This window comes from Cyprinodon tularosa, unplaced genomic scaffold (genome assembly GCF_016077235.1).
Source record: "Cyprinodon tularosa strain WSP-4 unplaced genomic scaffold, ASM1607723v1 ctg726, whole genome shotgun sequence".
Classification (NCBI taxonomy): domain Eukaryota; kingdom Metazoa; phylum Chordata; class Actinopteri; order Cyprinodontiformes; family Cyprinodontidae; genus Cyprinodon; species Cyprinodon tularosa.
This window is the reverse complement of record NW_024039481.1, coordinates 13,310-33,258: the sequence shown is the minus strand read 5'-3', so window position 1 is coordinate 33,258 and position 19,949 is coordinate 13,310. Positions and strand designations below refer to the sequence as shown.

At 39.0% G+C, this 19,949-nt stretch overlaps 1 protein-coding gene and 1 pseudogene across 1 annotated transcript in view; both read right to left on the bottom strand.

The window, feature by feature from the left end:
- Positions 1 to 1,155: 1,155 nt before the first annotated feature.
- pih1d1 (PIH1 domain containing 1) overlaps positions 1,156 to 19,949 on the bottom strand; it is a gene marked incomplete at its 5' end in the record, with an annotated part of 30,813 nt that continues 12,019 nt past the window's right edge. Inside the window, 7 exons of the mRNA XM_038269260.1 lie at positions 1,156 to 1,264; positions 6,222 to 6,365; positions 16,578 to 16,656; positions 16,747 to 16,773; positions 17,834 to 17,930; positions 18,020 to 18,101; positions 18,229 to 18,290. Of these exons, the coding sequence (XP_038125188.1) occupies positions 1,223 to 1,264; positions 6,222 to 6,365; positions 16,578 to 16,656; positions 16,747 to 16,773; positions 17,834 to 17,930; positions 18,020 to 18,101; positions 18,229 to 18,290 (533 nt within the window). The remainder of the gene's footprint in view (positions 1,265 to 6,221; positions 6,366 to 16,577; positions 16,657 to 16,746; positions 16,774 to 17,833; positions 17,931 to 18,019; positions 18,102 to 18,228; positions 18,291 to 19,949) is intronic.
- LOC119772720 lies at positions 14,689 to 14,834 on the bottom strand (annotated as a pseudogene).

The following is a 19,949-nucleotide window of genomic DNA, read 5'->3' as shown; positions in this document are numbered from 1 at the left end:
ACACCCTTGTTTATAGGTGTTGGAGATCGGCCTGTTTTCCAGTGTAGTCCTGTTTATCTGACCGTGACTGGCTGGATGTGCTCTCTTCATCCTCTGACATGGGAGCTGGCTCGGATGGCTGGCTGTGTGTTTCCTGGACGGGGCCGCCGCTTACAGCTGCTTTTTGTATCTCTGCTTCTGTCTCCTTGAACCCCAGTCGGCCTCAGCAGATGGCCGCTCACACTGAGCCTGGTTCTGCTGGAGGTTTCTTCCTGTTTAAAGGGATTTTTTCCTCTCCCCCGCTTTACAAGTCGATGCAATTAACTGGTTTTCCTTAGAAAGAAAACTTTTAATCAATTTGACTGTATGATCTGGTGAACTGCAAAGTGCCTTTAATTCAATTCAATTCAGTTTATTTTTATAGCGCCAATTCACATTACAAGTCATCTCAAAGCTCTTAACAGTTCAACCAGATCATAAAGTGAGATGAGATGTTGTGAATTTGCGCTATAGAAATTAAACTTAATTGAATGGATGTAAATTATCTAAATTTATTGTTGGTAATGTAATCACACAAGCAGCAGAAGAATCAATAAAGAAAGGAAAGAGATAATATGAGAAGGGATTGGTGCCATGGTGGACCCTTCCCCCCTGTAGATCTGCTCCTGGGTATCAGTAATTTGTATATTCAATTCTTTTGCAAACAAAAAAGGATTTATCTTTGGTTAAAATGTTTAGAGGGTTGGGGCATACAGAAAAAGAGACTCATTTGTCTTTGCATGATCCCTAGAATGCCCTAAAGTCTGGAGTCTCATTTTGTTCTCTTCAGCTCAACAACAGAAATTCTGAAGGATTCAGAAATAAGTCAGTCAAGCAAGGTTGACTGTTTGGTGAAAAAACCAGAATCTCTCTTTTCTTTTAAACCTCCATGGTTATGTGATCCAACCAGATGACATAGTTTCTCATCATATAAAATAACTGTAAATGTTGAGGTTTATAATTTTTTGTTTGATGTCAGTCCCAGACTTCTGGATTGCATAAGAACATCAAACGTTTACCTTGATGATATCAGGGCTTTTTAACAGTGCCAGTACATGTTAGACCGCTAAAGAAATAATTTTATAAGGCTTTGTGAGGAGCCAGTGTTGGTTTTAGATTATGTACTCAGACACAACGAAGATTTTAACAACAGCAAGTTTATTTCTCAAATTTATGACAAAAACAAATAGGTTCTTCAGTAGCTTCATGAAGCTGGTGAGACCACAGGCATAGTGACGGTGAGAATCTGGAACAAACAACAGAAGAAGTAAGTTTTTCCATAGTACACGACTTCAGAGCCGAAGCTGCCCTCACAGTTTCCCATTTTTGCTGGAAAAACAACATGTCATGCAGCGAGAATTACAAGCAGTCCTCGAATTGAGGGGGGATTGGCATTCCCCTTCTCAAAAAAAATCTTAAAAATCCCCCCCTCCACTCCCCTGTGACATTCTTTCACTGAATGTTAACATTTATAGGGCTGGGTACCGAACTTCGGTTCTTTTATGGTACCGACCGAAATGCTTCGGTTCTACAGAGTAACTAAACATGCCTCGTCTTTCGGTACCAAGTTTCGGTGATTGGCTGTAACACTTAACGTGATTGCGTCATCCAGGAAAAATACACAGGTGGTCACGCCTACAGCCAGTGTATCTGTTGTGAACTGGTTGCGAGCGTCGTGGAACCCCTTTAAAATGTCCCCCAGGTCAAAAGTGTGGCTTCACTTTATTAAGACTGATGCCAATAGTGCGCAATGCAATACATCGTGCATGGAAACAATTTAAGAGCAGAAAGTTGCTCGGTGTTTGACTGCAAGAAGAGCGGACAGCAGCCGGCGCGACCATCCTCCTCTCAGCAGCCCGTGGGCGGAGCAAAGCCAGAGCGGAGTGAATCATGCTGCTTTCAAACCGGACACAGCAGGAGCAGCAAAATCACGTCTGCTGCTTCCTTTTTTGCTGCTTGTACCAGCTTCTGACGCGCGGCTGGAGCAGCTTTGCTGCTCTGGCTGCGCGGTCAAAAAGTGGCTCTGACGCGCGTTGGGTGGAGCTACTCTATCCTTTATTTGCCTTGCAGCTATATTTGCTGTGATCAGTGGGAATAAAGTAGTTTTATTATGTTTTTAAGTGGGAAAATCCACCTGAAAACTTAATCAGTGCAGTCAGTTCATCCTGCCTTCCAATATTTCTGTCGGAGCCGCTCAGACCCCCACATACCAGCGGTGCGCTGTCAGTAGGATCCCATTCAACGGGCTTGTTTGTCAGACATGGTAATTTTTCTAAAGGAAAACTGCTTAGTAAAAAGGTCCTCACAATGTAACAGTGAATATTAGACACTGACATTTTTTTTTATGTAAGAGGAAAAATGTAAATGGAAAAATCAGAGCTTAAAATAAAACTCAAGATTTGTACTTTTTTATGTTGTGTAAGTATCGTTCAGGAACCGGTATCGAAGTGAAGGTATCGGTATTGGTATTGGTACTGGTATTGGTACCGGAACCGAAAATTTTTGAACAATACCCAGCCCTAAACATTTATATTATATATTAACAGTAATGGAAATAATATTGCCCTTTCAACATTTGGCAGGTTACGCTAACGAGTAGCGCACAGCCTGCGCTGTTCTGAACAGCATCACAGCAGCATCAGACAACGCGATTCGAGGTAATGTGAAAATAAGGAGGGGAGGGAATCTTCCGCAGTCTCCAGCTTCTAAATTTAACAAATGAAGAAAAATCTAAAATGGTAAAAGTAAAATTCTATTAATTTGAATTTATCTTTCAATCAAAACTATCAATTTTAAGGCATCCATGTATAAGAAATATGAAAACATTAAGAATGTGTTTAAAATTTTCCTTTTCGTTAATATTTCAATGCGTTTTCTCATCAATGAGCGTGAGTTTAGGGTGATGCACGCTCCCGCGAGAGGGAGGTAATTCTCGTCACAACAGAGGGAACCTGGAGGAGAGAATCGAAGCAGGGGCCGATTTAGGAAATTTGGGGCCCTATGAAATGACAGGTATGGGGCCCTCTGAATTGATAAGAAAACTCATAATACAGACCCAATATAGAGATGCAGAAATTTTCATAGAATACACAAACATTATTCACTAAATGTTGACTGCCATTAATGATGTTTTATAGTTTTATATTATGTCTAGGGAAAAATAACAATACAAGATGTCTTTAATCACATTTTGGAAAGTGAAAATGCATTTAGAGATATATCAAATGACTTTATCTGATTTGTCATTTAAAGTATAACACATCCGGAATTTTAATCAAGATATTTTAGTTATTATATTTTTTTAATATCCCAATTATGAAATATCATCCTAGTTGCCTGTTTGGCTGCAATGGTGCTGGCTTTTCTTGACAAAGTTGTTTCAAAATGCCACAATATAGAAAGAACTCGGCAGTATGGGATGTGCGGAGAACGCAAACTTTTTGAGCTCTAAAACCCATTTCAATTTAATTAAAAGTTTTGTTCATATATTTAAACACTTTTTCTTGTCAAAATTTAGAATTTTTCTTCAAAAGCTTCTCTTCTCTGCTTCCCTCATCCCTTCACCAGTGTTGCCAACTGGCTAGCAAGAAAGGCCGCTATTGGCTGTCCTAAAATGCACTATAAGGTGTTTTGATGATGCCTGTTGTCCAATCATTAGTAAATAGCTTCGGTTCCATGGACCTGTTAGTTTAGATAGAATAGATAGTTAGTTAGATAGATAGATAGTTTAGATAGTTAGTTAGAATAGTTTTAACTCATTCATTGCCAGCATGTAGCCTAGCTTACTTTAAATTAGCCCATAAATGCAATACTGATTTTCTGATAAAGTCTATTTAATAAAATACTCTAAATGAATATTTGAAGTAAGAGTAAAATTATATTTTATACAAGATTATTTCATCTTCAGGCTAATTCTAATGTATTTGAATTTGTTAGCTGTTTTTTTTTTTCAGATTTTGAAAATTATTTCAGCCGTTTCAATTTAATTAATTGGATCTGAATAAACAAATAATTGCTCTAAAAGATTCAGATATTCATTTGCAATTATGTTTTGCTCCAAATCTTAATATATTGATTGCCAAAAAATTCTCCAAAGTAAAATCAAAGAAGTGTCCTACCATGACTATGAAGCTGATTACAGTGGGAAATGAGTCCCTAAATCTGTAGGGGCAGTGATAGCCATGCTAACTAGGAAGGGGCAGTGATAGCCATGCTAACTACGTAGGGGCAGTGATAGCCATGCTAACTAGGAAGGGGCAGTGATAGCCATGCTAACTAGGAAGGGGCAGTGATAGCCATGCTAACTACGTAGGGGCAGTGATAGCCATGATAACTAGGAAGGGGCAGTGATAGCCATGCTAACTAAGTAGGGGCTGTGATAGCCATGCTAACTAGGAAAGGGCAGTGATAGCCATGCTAACTACGTAGGGGCAGTGATAGCCATGATAACTAGGAAGGGGCAGTGATAGCCATGCTAACTAAGTAGGGGCTGTGATAGCCATGCTAACTAGGAAGGGGCAGTGATAGCCATGCTAACTATGTAGGGGCAGTGATAGCCATGCTAACTATGTAGGGGCAGTGATAGCCATGCTAACTATGTAGGGACAGTGATAGCCATGCTAACTATGTAGGGACAGTGATACCCATGCTAACTATGTAGGGACAGTGATAGCCATGCTAACTATGTAGGGGCAGTGATAGCCATGCTAACTATGTGGGGGCAGTGATAGCCATGCTAACAATGTAGGGGCAGTGATAGCCATGCTAACTATGTAGGGACAGTGATAGCCATGCTAACTATGTAGGGGCAGTGATAGCCATGCTAACTATGTAGGGACAGTGATAGCCATGCTAACTATGTAGGGGCAGTGATAGCCATGCTGTGTCTAAAAGTAGCAGCAGCAGCAACCCAGACTGACAGCAGTTCATTTGATAATTGGTGCAACCTGGTGCCGGACGCTCCAGAGTGCTTTACCATATTAACAGGAGAAGCAGCGCGAGTGAAATTAGACACTGCCGTCAGACAACATTTAGTATTTTATAAATGTTTCAAATCAGGTTGGGTCCGGATTAGCCAGCAGGTGGGTCCGCATCCGGACCCTGGTCTGCTAATCTGTATCTGTAATCTGTGTCGTCTTGTATAGGGTATTGATGGTGATTTTAAGGCAAAGCAAGCTTATTTATATTCCACATTTCAGAGGCAAGACAATGAAATTGTTCTACATTAGAGAGAGAAAAAAGTTAAATTACATGACAGGCGCAAAGAGCAAACACTTTAAACATAAGATAATTATAGGTAACAGGTTTTAACCCTTTATAGGGCAAGTTACAATTTTTTTTATACGTTTCATGCCCCTTTACAAATGAAGTCCCCCCGTCCCTCAGAGAGGTCTAGAAGCACAAGATCTATATCCAGCCATTCAGCAAAGATGCTGCTACATGGCTGTACATCATATTTTGGCATTTGACCAATTAGATGAGCCCTTGAATGATATATACCCTACTGTAAATTAAGTTGGAAAAAAAAGTTAACAAGTGAAGAAAAAAAAGGTAAAAAGCTCATTGAAAAGCTAATATGTAAAGTTAAAAAGTTAGTAAGCCTAGTTAACAATTATATTTAGATTTAGAAACTAAACAATGAGCCAGTATCAGCGTTATGCCTCTAAGGTTAAGCTGTACCAAAAAAATGTAATTATTTCACTCTCAGAGTGTTTTTCATTAATTTCTTAGACGCACTTTTGTAACTTTTCTTAATATATTTAGGCAAGTTGGTGTTTCTTGTTTTATATTGATTATTCTGAAATAAGCCAAACCACTCCCTGATATGTGATGCCAAAATGTTAGGGCTGATTCTTCGAGCTGATATAAAAAAGGTATTTATTAATACAGGTTAGCAACATCCCATCCCACCCGTCTGGAAAAAAAGTTACATAACCAGGTTATTTGCCACGAACTCACTCTGGTGGCATACAGTGTTTTTATCAAAAAGTATGCCGTCCTGCTGCTAGTATGTACTCAGTTTACTCAGCAGTATTTACAGTTCTACAGGGCATTCATCACTGCTGGCTCCTGTAGGAAACCACCCTTGAGCTTAACCATGGAGCCTTTAAACATGATCACCACAAACAGAAAACTTTGTTAATGCAGCTGTTTAAACCATGCCAGAGAGGGTTTCCCTTTCTCCAGATGTTTCCTTAATATACCTGAGTGCTGTTATTGTACTGCGCCACACTATTTTCCTGGTCAATGAAGAAAGGGTGGAAGATGTCGAGGTTGTAGAGCGATGGCCGAGCTGTTAGCACCAGCCGGTCCTCTCCAATATCAAGAACCAGAGAGCGTGATGATGACTGCAGAAAAGAAAAGTTCATCCAGCTGAGAAACACAGAGTACTTTAGGCATTATGATGGTATTTTGGCAGAAATATAATAGTCCTTTTAAATGTTTCACAAATCAGGAGTTTAGTCCATTAAACTTTTTATGCGCTAGTCCTATTAATGTTTAGGCAACATTTTCATCTCTACAGCCATTCTTATCTATTAACAACAAAGAAGTTGAGTTAGGAATAAATACTCCACAGATTCTTGTACCTTTTTTTTATTTCAGCAATAGCTTTTGCCAATCTCCAATTCATTCCATGTGGGTTTTATAGACTAGAGCCAGCTGAAGAAACAATATAAAAAATCTGAAGGGAAACAATTTATGGCTCCTTTAGAAAGAAAAGCTTGCTTGTGTTTCTATACATGTTAAAGCGTCAAACTACTTCCACTTTTAAAAAGCCTCTACAGATGTCACAGTAGCCGTGTTTCCACCCAACTGAAAAGAGAATTTTAATAAAAGTTTTAAAATAAAATAAAAAAAAAAGTATCTGAAAATATTTGATTAAAAGGGAATTAACTAATCAAGACAAAGTTATGTCTTCGTCAGCAGTATTTCCTCACCCAAGGCTAAAATAAGCAGGAAGTAGAGGCTGCAATCTGTCCGTAGATCAGTAATGGAGGAAAGTTTTAATAAAAGTGTTGATATCAGGAGTTGGGTTCCTTTTTAAGACTTCTTAATGCCACTTGAAATAAAAATTTAAGACCAAATTCACAAGAAACACAAGAAAAACCTGCTTGCGACAACTTAACCCAAAGGTTTATTTTAACATAAACCACTGCACTAATGTTTCAAACTTTGAAAAGCTTCCCATACAGGAAGAAAGCTAAAAACACACAAATGACAGATATATTTGAACAATTATTTAACTGAATTTACAAACTTTGTTTAAGCAGGGAACAAAACAAATCAGTTTTAAAGCCACAACATAACCAGTGCTAAGTCTTTTTTGCAGCTATTTTTCTTTGTATCGTTTTCTTAGTATGTTTGGTTTGATTTACTGGCTGTTTCTCTGTAACTCGATTTTGACGCTTTATGTTTCGTGCTTCGCATGTGTGACTCCACTGCCTTAATTCCCATCCTTCCGAGCTTGAATGACTTCTTGCATAAAATCCACTGAGCCTCATGTATGTTCCCTGGTTTTAGCCATGCAGAAAACTCTTGGCTGGAGCCAATTTTCGTTACATTTACACTTGCTCATATTTTCCAGACAAAAAGTTAATGGCGCATCTCCCAAATGTTCCGGCCGCAACACTTTCAATGGTTCCACTATCAGGACGGAACCAATAAAGGCGAGCCGTTATTTTTTTTTTAAATAAAAAAAAATGTTTTCAATTTTAATGTTTTATTTAGATTTCAAAAATAAATCATAATAAAAATTATCCTATTTATGATGTTTTAAAAAAAAAGACCTACGAAAGACTAATTTAAGACATTTTAATACCAATTAAGGCCTTAGATTTATTTTGAAGAATTCAATGCCTTTTAAGACTTTTTAAGGACCCGCGGGAACCCTGAGGAGAGTTGTTCTTATGTTAACATATTAATTTGCAATGGCGATATTGCTTCCAGTCAAATTTAGGCACATAATAGGAACACCCAGAAATCAGTGTTACTTTTGACAACCATCTTAGATTTAGTCTTAGCCTTCAGGGCAAAAACTATTATTAGTCTTATTTTATTTATTTTAGTCATTACTATGTGTGATAGTTTTAGTCAGCTTTAATCAACTAAAACTAGACTAAAAGAGATTTTTGTCTAGTTTTAGTCAGTTTTATGTTGCAAAAAAAGAGACTCTGATGCAAAGATGCATTTCTCCACAAGCACGGATGGAAGAACAGTTTGTCAGAGTTGAGCGAACAGAACCGGATCATTCTGGACTATTTTCACCCCGCCGCTGCTGCCATGATCATCTGTGGTCATGCAGAATGTGTAGCGTTGCACACCAGGTGGGCTGCATGATCAAACAGGACGTAGCAGCACGGCTAATACTGCTTAGCTTGTCTAAGAGATTACAGCAAAATGATGCAGTTTAAACATCTGACCGACCACCAGCTTATTTTTTTTTGTCTCGTCTCGCTGATTAAAACTCACACCAATAACTCTCAAGTTTTTGTCAACAACGATCCACCTTTAACTCCTCAGTTCTTGTTATCGTTATGAAGAAAAGGAGCATCAACAAAACAATTTTGTGATGTCATCGTTGACGAAAACAACTCACCGACAGCAGAAACAGCTGATCCATTATGTCAGGTAAAAGTTCACTACATCAGAGCTGATTCGAAGAAAACTGTTTCCATCTTCCGTTTTGAGCATTAACCTTCGCCAAAAACCACCACAGGTGAGCTTAAAAACAATTTTTTGTGTTTATTTTTATATTGCCATTTCCACGTTTCTGATGTGATACTTCAAAATACATATCAGAAAAAGCAGATGGAAACGCACCTAATAGCTGGTATTTTACCTTATGCCTCATCTAGGGAACAACAAGGTTAATTTATTCTATTTCCTAATGAGAACCCACAAGACCACCTTGCCTCTGCTTTGCATTTATACATATTTTGTCAGCAAGACCCGAGAAGTCTTTTACAGCAGAATAACACACCAACACACAGGAGCCAATTTTTTAAGGATTGATCTAAAAAAAACAAGGTTATAAAGAGATCAAATAACATTGCTTTTAAAGAGTTTTCAGGGTAATTGAATCATGGAAGCTAGCGGAAAACCTTAAAAGATCTTTTGGCAGCTTTCCCAACATGACATTAGTTAATGAGAGCAAATTTGAAAGCTGTTGCTGTAACTTCAAATAGTATGGAGTAAAAACATATGAGACATTCCTGCAGCTGGAACATCTTCTGCAATTAATAAAATGTAGATGATCTCAACCCTTGCAGGCAGATTGCTTTGTCAGCCCAGACTGCTTCCATTAGATTTAATCAGTGTAAAAACACTGATGTCTGTCTGACTGACTCCTTAGAAAACTGAGACCAACCCAGAACCGTACCCATACGCAAGTTGTTTCACCTGCTCCCTGTACTCAGTTTCATGTCCATCTCCTAAATAAACACAATGACTGCAGTCATCAGAGTATTTCTGCTGTCTCCTAGAAAGACTCCAAAGAAAAAAATAAAGCAATTAATGAAACTTGTTTGTTGAGTTTATTTCTATTTGAATCGTTCTTTTACAGCACGGTTGTAGAGTAACTTTCATTTCCTCATTTTCATAGATATTTTAAAATTTATTAAAACTTTTGTCAAACTGATGATTATTTCTCGGTCCACTGTGGGTTTTTTCTTTCATTAAATTGGGTGTACTAACACTTTTGTCTATGTGTGTATCATACACGGCAGATGAATGCAAGCTTGTTGGCAGCCCTGGTCAATGCTTTGTCTGATAGACTGATTTGAGCTGGAAATCCAAACTGCACTCCTTCTGCAACTTAGAGATTATGAAGCCCCTCCTGCTCCTCTGCCCAAACTCTCCACCATACACTCACCGGCCACTTTATTAGGTACCCCATGCTAGTAACGGGTTGGACCCCCTTTTGCCTTCAGAACTGCCTCAATTCTTTGTGGCATAGATTCAACAAGGTGCTGGAAGCATTCCTCAGGTGTTTGGTCCATATTGACATGATGGCATTACACAGTTGCCGCAGATTTGTCAGCTGCACATCCATGATGCGAATCTCCCGTTCCACCACATCCCAAAGATGCTCTATTGGATTGAGATCTGGTGACTGTGGAGGCCATTTGAGTCGAGTGAACTCATTGTCATGTTCAAGAAACCAGTCTGAGATGATTCCAGCTTTATGACATGGTGCATTATCCTGCTGAAAGTAGCCATCAGAAGTTGGGTACATTGTGGTCATAAAGGGATGGACATGGTCAGCAACAATACTTAGGTAGGCTGTGGCATTGCAACGATGCTCAATTGGTACCAAGGGGCCCAGAGTGCCAAGAAAATATTCCCTACACCATGACACCACTACCACCAGCCTGAACCGTTGATACAAGGCAGGATGGATCCATGCTTTCATGTTGTAGAAGCCAAATTCTGACCCTACCATCCGAATGTCGCAGCAGAAATCGAGACTCATCAGACCAGGCAACGTTTTTCCAATCTTCTATTGTCCAATTTCAATGAGCTTGTGCAAATTGTAGCCTCAGTTTCCTGTTCTTAGCTGAAAGGAGTGGCACCCGGTGTGGTCTTCTGCTGCTGTAGCCCATCTGCCTCAAAGTTCGACGTACTGTGCGTTCAGAGATGCTCTTCTGCCCACCTTGGTTGTAACGGGTGGTTATTTGAGTCACTGTTGCCCTTCTATCAGCTCGAACCAGTCTGGCCATTCTCCTCTGACCTCTGGCATCAACAAGGCATTTCCGCCCACAGAACTGCTGCTCACTGGATGTTTTTTTCTTTTTCGGACCATTCTCTGTAAACCCTAGAGATGGTTGAGCGTGAAAATCCTAGTAGATCAGCAGTTTCTGAAATAGTCAGACCAGCCCTTCTGGCACCAACAATCATGCCACGTTCAAAGTCACTCAAATCACCTTTCTTCCCCATACTGATGCTCGGTTTGAACTGCAGGAGATTGTCTTGACCATGTCTACATGCCTAAATGCACTGAGTTGCTGCCATGTGATTGGCTGCTTAGAAATTAAAAGTTAACTAGCAGTTGGACAGGTGTCCCTAATAAAGTGGCCGGTGAGTGTATAAGTTCTGGTTGTAGTTGTGCCATGAGCCATGAGAGTGGGTTTGTTGAAGCAGCAGTATGATAATAGTTATAACTCCAACTCGATGGTGATAAAAAAAACTGCAAGGGCTTGTAATAGCTGCCTGTAGGCTTCCTCAGGTTGACTCGTATGAGTCTTTAAGGCTAAGTTCACACTGCAGCCTGAAGTGACCCAAATCCGATTTTTCAGCCCATATGCGACCTGGATCTGATCGTTTAATGGCAGTCTGAACAACAAAGATCCAAATTTTTCCAATGCGACCCAGGCCACTTGGCTATGTGGTTCTGAATCCGATACGAATCTGATCTTTTCAAATGCGACCCGTGTCTGAACGGCCAGGTCGGATTCATTTGGATGGGATTAAACTGATTTCCGATAATAAAGTAAAAAATCTTGGTGTTATTTTTGATCAGGACCTGTCATTTAAATCCCATATCAAAGAGGTTTCTAGAATGTCCTTCTTTCATCTGAGGAACATTGCAAAAATTAGAAATATCCTGTCCAGGGGTGATGCTGAGAAACTAGTCCATGCATTCGTTACTTCAAGGCTGGACTATTGTAATTCTTTACTATCAGGAAGTCCACAAACTGTAGTTAAAAGCCTTCAGCTGATCAAAAATGCTGCAGCCAGAGTTCTAATGAAAATTAAAAAGAGAGATCATATCTCGCCTATCCTGGCTTCTCTTCATTGGCTTCCTGTTAAATCAAGAATAGAATTTAAAATCCTCCTTCTCACATATAAAGCCTTAAATGGCCAAGCTCCATCTTATATCAGAGATCTGATTGTTCCTTATGTTCCTAACAGAGCACTTCGCTCTCAATCTGCAGGTTTACTAGTGGTTCCTAGAATTTCTAAAAGTAGAATGGGAGGCAGATCTTTTAGTTATCAGGCTCCTCTCCTGTGGAACCAACTACCAGTTTTAGTCCGTGAGGCAGACACCCTGTCTACTTTTAAGGCTAGACTTAAAACTTTCCTTTTTGATAAAGCTTATAGTTAGAGTGGCTCAGGTTATCCTGAGCTATCTCTATAGTTATGCTGCTATAGGCTTAGACTGCTGGAGGACATAGGGACCCCCATTTCATCATTCTGCGTCATTGTCTCTCTGTTCTCCTATTCTGCAGAATCTGTTAGTTCAATCTCTAACCTTCTGCTCTCTCTGCTTTTCCTCAGAGTAGCTTTGCCTCGTCTGTTCCTGTTTGGCTGTGACGTCATCCTGGAAAGAAACATCAGCTGTGCTGCTGCCATCAACACCCTTGTTTATAGATGTTGGAGATCGGCCTGTTTTCCAGTGTAGTCCTGTTTCTCTGACCGTGACTGAGTGGATGTGCTCTCTTCGTCCTCTGGCATGGGAGCTGCCTTGGAGCTTGTCTGCCTGGCTGTGTGTTTCCTGGACGGGGCCGCCTTTTACAGCTGCTTTTTGTATCTCTGCTTCTGTCTCCTTGAACCCCAGTCGGCCTCGGCAGATGGCCGCTCACACTGAGCCTGGTTCTGCTGGAGGTTTCTTCCTGTTAAAAGGGAGTTTTTCCTCTCCACTGTCGCTACAAGCATGCTTAGTGTGAGGGATTGTATTGAGTCAATGAGTCAATGCAATCAACTGGTTTTCCTTAGATAGAAAACTTTGTATCGATTTGACTGTATGATCTGGTTGAACTGTAAAGTGCCTTGAGATGACATGTGTTGTGAATTTGGCGCTATATAAATAAACTGAATTGAAATTGAATTGAATCCGACCTGAACGTCATTAATACCCGACAAAAGTCGCTATCCGGCGTCTTGCTATGCAGAAGCGGCAAGAAAAACAACAACCATGGCAGATGATGATGCGGAGAGCAGAATTTATGTTTAAACATATTGAAAAGACTGAGTTTTTATGGTTGGAAAAGACCGCTAGATGCGCGCCGGCACTACACTTCCGTAAACATGGAGCACGCTGGCTTGTGACGTCATCGCATCCTCTACTGCGCATGCGGGACACTTGCGTTGTATGACTGCAGTTGACACAGTAGATCACATAGAAGTTGCATATATTTGGAAATGTGAACAGCAACGCAACAAAAAAAAATCGGATTTAACAAAAAAAATCGGAATTGAGCATCAAGGCCTGCAGTTTGAACGTAGCCTAAAACCTTCATGATGTCAGATCTCAGTCCAACAATTCTATAGTTATTGAGGACTGTTAGCTGAGATGGAGCAGTGTACACTGGAAAAACAATCTAGAAATAAGTAAAATGTTCTTAAATTAAGTGTATTTACCCTCAAAATAAGATAATTAGATAATATGCATTGGAAATAAGACAATGCAATCGTGTTTTGGAAAGTGTAAATTGTCTTGTTCCATTGGCAAAATGTCTCCTTTACCTCCTCAATCCAAAAACAAATACACTTATTTTAAGAAACAATGACTTATCTAGACTCTGATTTTTTCCAGTGTAGGAGGACTTCCACAATACTAGAACCATCTCCTGGGTCCGGCTCCAGTAGAAAAGCTGCTGTAGAATCCTACAGAGGTTTATAGTTAGTCACACAATCAGTCACTGCATTGACTTCCACTCTATATGGCTAAGACTGTCAGTCTGTACGCTCAAAACAACTTTACAGGGCTTCTTCAGCATCCTTTGACAATTATTATTATGGATTTTGTTAAGAGTAATGGTTAGACTAATTAACTTTTTTGATCAGTTGCTTTAAATGTTTGTGACTTTTTTTTGTTATCTAGATAATTTATTATTAGAGCTAACATTATTATAACGTCCAAAATGGAAAATCTACGGCAAGAACCCTTTCATTCTCAGAGCATTGAAGACCATAGGCAAAGTACTTTGGAAAAAAGAAATAGATCTGCAAATGGAGAATCTAAACTTCACTTAGAATCCCTTCAAACGTTGCAGTTCTAGCATTCGGAAATTTGGTATTAGCTTTTTTAAGCATAGCAATACAAACTTTACGACTCTCTGTAGCTATGTCTTTAATTGTGTTTTAAATAATTTGTCTGTAATTAACTGTTTTTTTTTAAAGTGCCTTGAAATAAGGTGTTGTAAATTGCTTCTTTATAAATAAACTGAATTGAAGAAAAATGTCACTAAGGGTTTAAACACTATTATAGCGTTACTGTTAACCTCTTGTCTGATTTGCTTACTACATTTGATTTCATTTGATTTCATTTTGATTTCATTTACAAACCACAAAGTCATTTGTAAATGAAGTTTAAATTAAACCTAGCTTTTAGAGTTGAACTTTAAACCGTACGATCGACGTTGGACCATACTGGAACGTGCACTCATGTTTTTGTTTTCAATTGAAATGATGAAAATTATAAATTTAACTTAATTGATCTCACAAAGGAGAAATTAACTCTGCATTTAATCCATCTCCTTGGGGAGCAGTGGGCTGCCACTGTGCAGCTCACTGCTGCACACAATAGTGTCCTTTATAAGAGGAGGTGGAGCCCAAAAGCCTCATCTGTATAGATCAAAGACACCTATTTTGATATGCCCTATGCCTGAAACCTCAGGATTCCAAGCCCTATGCCCTAAACACTAGGCTGCCACCCCCAGAAAACAAGGAGAGAGCCCGTATGCACGTATCAAAAACTATGCAGTAGAGATTCCGTTAATTGGGCAATTGGCAAAGGTCAGCACAGCCGGGGTGCTACAGCCGAGCCTCTCTCTGGGTGAACCATGAGCAAAGTATCGCCTCTGCCAGGTAAGCATTTGTTAGGTTTATTCTTTATACATCATGTGCATTGTTGGTTTGTTAGCCAGATTAGACAGAGTAGAAGGCTTTCCTTCACATGGTGGATGTCACTGTGTGTACGGAGGTCATCTGATCAGGACAGCCTTCATGTCTTTAAAAATACACAGGATATGGGCGCATCTTGGAGCCGGACTGATAAAGGAGAGCTATGTGTAATCCTGGGGTAAAGAGGTAAGATGCATAAAGGTCAAGGCATGGATGGCGTGTCAGTTGCTGATACGGACAGCTAAGCATCCACCTGATGCAAAACACGGATTCATGAGGTATAAGAAGGAGGAGATGACCTTGTCCGGGGCTTAATCTTTGCCGGACGCTCGCTGACGTTTTTGAGCCCACAGCTGTGCCGACTCCAAGCAATTTCTCTGTCCTGTAACGACCTGACCTGGAATAAATGCTGTTATTTTTTTACTCCTGTTTTAGTCCTTTTTTATATGGTTTTACCCAGTTTGAGTTAAGAGTAGTAAATAACTTCCCAGGAAAAAAACCTGAAGGGAAGTTCCTAGGCGCAACCGCCTTCAGAGGGACCTAACTTCCATATTTAACAAATTCCTAGACAAAATTTTCCTCCGAGATTAAAGTTTCCTCCTAAATCAAGGTCGCTACAAGAGATGGCAAAAGTACTCAATTTCTGTACTTGAGTAAAAGTACAGATACTTGTGTTTAAAAATACTCTGGTAAAAGTGGAAGTACTGATTAAACTTCTTTACTCAAGTAAAAGTAACAAAGTACAGGCTTGTAAATTTACTTAAAGTATAAAAGTAAAAGTAGAAACCACTTTTTTCATGCCGTTGCCTACATTTTAAATGGATGTCTGCCAATAGAACTAGATCTCCGTTGTGTTCATTTTCAATCATCTTGTCGTCCATACTACTATGCTAACGCCACCGCCACCAAGCTGCAATGATTTGCCGCGAATGAATACCGCCGAATCTGTCGATTCATCTTGTAGTGGTGCGTCAAATGCAACGTAGATTCCCATCCAATTAGATTGAATTTGGTATTGATGACGTGAAAAATAATAACGGTAACTATATTGAAATTAGTGTTGCGCCGATGCCATTTTTTGGCCCCGATACCGATACCCGATACCTGGCTGTGCAGTATCGGCCGATACCGATACCATAATAATGTAAAATAATTGCCATCATGGCTTTGTCGAGCTGCTGCCTACCTTTGTGAAGCAGGAAAAAATCTAATACAAATTGAATCCAGTAGAACTTTTTATTGCCTACCAGGAGTGGGTGACAAAAGTTGAATAAACATATGGCTCTCAAAATGGTATCGGTGCCCTATTTGTTGGTACTCGCCGATACCGATACCACCATTTTAGGGCAGTATCGGGGCCCCGTCCGATACTGGTATCGGTATCGGTGCAACACTAATTGAAATGATTAAAAACTAAAGTAATGAGCCAATTCTTTTAAATGTAAGGAGTAGAAAGTACAGATATTTGTGTAAAAATGTAAGGAGTAGAAGTAAAAAGTCACCATAAAAATAAGTAGTAAAGTAAAGTAAAAATATCAGAAAAATCTACTTGAGTACAGTAACGAAGTATTTGTACTTCGTTACTTCCCATCTCTGGTCGCTACCTAACCCCATCATCTCGCCATAACAGTCTGCAACGGATTACTACATCTTTACAGCCAATATGGTTAAATCCACTTTTTAAGTTTAGCTATATGGACCAAGGAATCTCTTACCACTCCAGGGAGTTTTATCTCTGCGATGAGGTACTCTGGGGTTCCAGTGGGAGGTTCCACAAACAGTGAGAATTCTGGTCTAAGCACAGAACAAATTCACATTACCAAGCAGGATTTTTATTTTTTATTTTAACTTGCTATAAAAGGCAAAGAGGGAGAGCTGTTTTACCTTTTAGCACATGCTGTAGAGTCTTTCCTGGGGAATAGAGTTGCAGAGTAAGCTGTTAACTCACAAAACTCAAAATCAAACAATTTATCACGCATTTAAGGAATATCATAAACCTACAAATGTTAAATTTTTTGTGTAAAAGTGAAGATTTGCTTATTAAGTAAATACAAAAATCCTTATAATTGTTTGTTGTACATTCAATAGGTGAGTGTGGTAAAGCAAAGATTACTGAGCAAATGTTACAAGGTGCAAACTGGTTTGGCCAATTAAAATGAGTAGATTATGTGTTCTATTAACAGTTTGAGAGTGGCTGTAAAAGAAAGAAGAGGTTCTAAGCCATAAAGGTGGACTTCATAATGATCACTATAAAAAAGACAATGAAAATACTACATAATACTTGAAGTGGGTAGCAAAAAAAATATGAAAATATTTAAAGTTGAAATTAAATCTATAATACAGTAAAACAAGGTTATCTGCTGATTGACAGAACTCAGAACGTCAGGATTTCAAGCTCTATCCTCTACCCACTAGGCCGCAAACTCTCCTCTAAATTCAGCAGAATTGGTTGAGTTTTAAAGTGTTTTCATTAATCAGATTCACTTATGTGGAGTTAACTTCATAGGAAGAAAAAACATGAATAAGTTTAGGATTCAGAAAGACACTAGTGAGTCTGTGTGGAAAAATGTAGCCACAGGAAACAGCCAATCTAGGCAGGAAATATGTTGCCAACAGAAAAAGCAGCACTTGTGGCTGTGAGGTTAGTTTAAAAAGACATTCTCTGTATCAGCAGGAGTCCACGTCAGTGGCGGCTGGTTGAGTTTTCTCCAGGGGGGGGCTATAAATTCAAAATAAAGCAGTAAAATGTATACCAATTTATCAGACCAGCATATTTATATGAATGCCAACAATAAAAAACATAAAAAAAAAAACATAATTTATGTACAAGTTTACTTTTTATACATAAATCCTTCTGAGTCTTTGTGAAGGTAAATCTGTGTATTTCATGGTCTAATATTCTGTCACAAATCTAAAAAAATTATGGATCAGTTTAATAACGGAGAAGCTGTAAGCCAGCTATAAGACATACTGTGGCAACAGTTCTTGGATCACCGGCCTGCTCTTTGTCCGGATGTTCTGCTCACTGAGAGATCCAAGAAATTTCCTGTTTTTTAGAACTTTCCAGTCTGGGAAAATAAATCAGAACCGAAAATCTCAGAGATCCATCACTGTAATCAAACCCCGACTGGGAAGACAAACAAAAGCACAAACTCACCTCTGTTGAGTTCTAGACTGTACTTATTTTCCAATCCCTCCGCACAAACCAGGATAACAAACTGCTGGAACAAAGGATCCTTCTGCAAGACACCAACATATGCATTTGAGTTTTAAAAACGGAGGTTGCAAAAAAAGGTAATAAGCACATTTTAAATATTTTAAATGGCCAAGAATGCAAAATGTTAAATGTGCAATGTGACACGTCACCTGACACTTCTGGAAGAAGTTGTGGTTGACAACGACATCATAAGCTGTGCATCCCTGAGAGTCTGTAATGTAACAGAGAGAACAGATGTTAAATAGTCTAAGAAGATGAAAAGGGAAACAAAGTGAAGATAGAAGTAAACACAGATGTTCTGGTAGAAGTTTTTCAGGCTTCCCTCTGAGCTGGTTCAAAATGCTCAAGCAGGACTTTTACCTCAATTCAATTCCATTAAATTCAGTTTAAATACACTACCGTTCAAAAGTTTGGGGTCACATTGAAATGTCCTTATTTTTGAAGGAAAAGCACTGTACTTTTCAATGAAGATTAGGGATGGGGATCGTTAATATTTATTGATATCGATTCCTTTATCGATACTCCTTATCGATTCGAGTCTTTATCGATACCACTATCGATACTTTTCTGTTATTTGGTGGAAAGACGATGCGACAATATGTTTTTAACAGACAGAAAGGAAGTGGGAAATTTTTTTTTTGAAGAAATGCCCAATATTTTGAAGAAATTTCTTCTTTTGGTTTAAAAAAATATATAAATTTTCACAATTGTTTGTTAATGTATTGTCTACTGTCACTTTTCATCATGTTTTTAGTGATTAGGAAAATATTTAGCAAATAAATAATTGTATTTTAAATTAAATGTAATTTTTAATAAATGTTGGCATCAGTAGTTTAATTATATATTCTAAAATAATTAGAGCAATATACAACTGTATTACTTATGTTTCTCGCCAAAAACTCAATTTCCCCTTTCTTTACGTTACACTTGAACGCATCATGATAACCTAATTGTCGTTTTACTGAGCCAATCTGAACACATCATCACGCAGCACGTCTGAAACTTTATTTACTTTTCAAGCTAACTAGCTCGTATGCTGCCGATTACAACACGGATTTCACAATTACTATTTTTAACTGACCGGACAAGCTACAAAGTCTGTGTGCGCGCTTACCAGTGCTACTCTGGGTGGATGATGAAGACGGGCCTGACTGTGGTGCGGCGGCAGCAGCAGCAGCAGGAAGAGGAGTCTTTTCAACCCGGAGACAGTCGAAGGTACTGCATTTGGCTTTTATTTGATGCACAATACTAATGTGCTTGGCCATTGAGGTTGTTTTCCCCCCTTTAAAAGTGATGATTTTGCAACATAAGTTGCATTTCGCTTTTCCGGAGGAAAAAAAAAACGACCAGACTCGATAGTGGTATCGATAAGCCCAAACGTTATTGATTTTCGGGTTTTGAAAAAAGTGGAACCGGGTCCTTGATAGAACCGGGTTTCGATCCCCATCCCTAATGAAGATAACTTTAAACTAGTCTTAACTTTAAAGAAATACACTCTATACATTGCTAATGTGGTAAATGACTATTCTAGCTCCAAATGTCTGGTTTTTGGTGCAATATCTACATAGGTGTATAGAGGCCCATTTCCAGCAACTACCACTCCAGTGTTCTAATGGTACAGTGTGTTTGCTCATTGGCTCAGAAGGCTAACTGATGGTTAGAAAACCCTTGTGCAATCATGTTCACACATCTGAAAACAGTTTAGCTCGCTACAGAAGCTACAAAACTGACATTCCTTTGAGCAGATTGAGTTTCAGGAGCATCACATTTGTGGGGTCAATTAAACACTCAAAATGGCCAGAAAAACAGAACTTTCATCTGAAACTCGACAGTCTATTCTTGTTCTTAGAAATGAAGGCTATTCCATGTG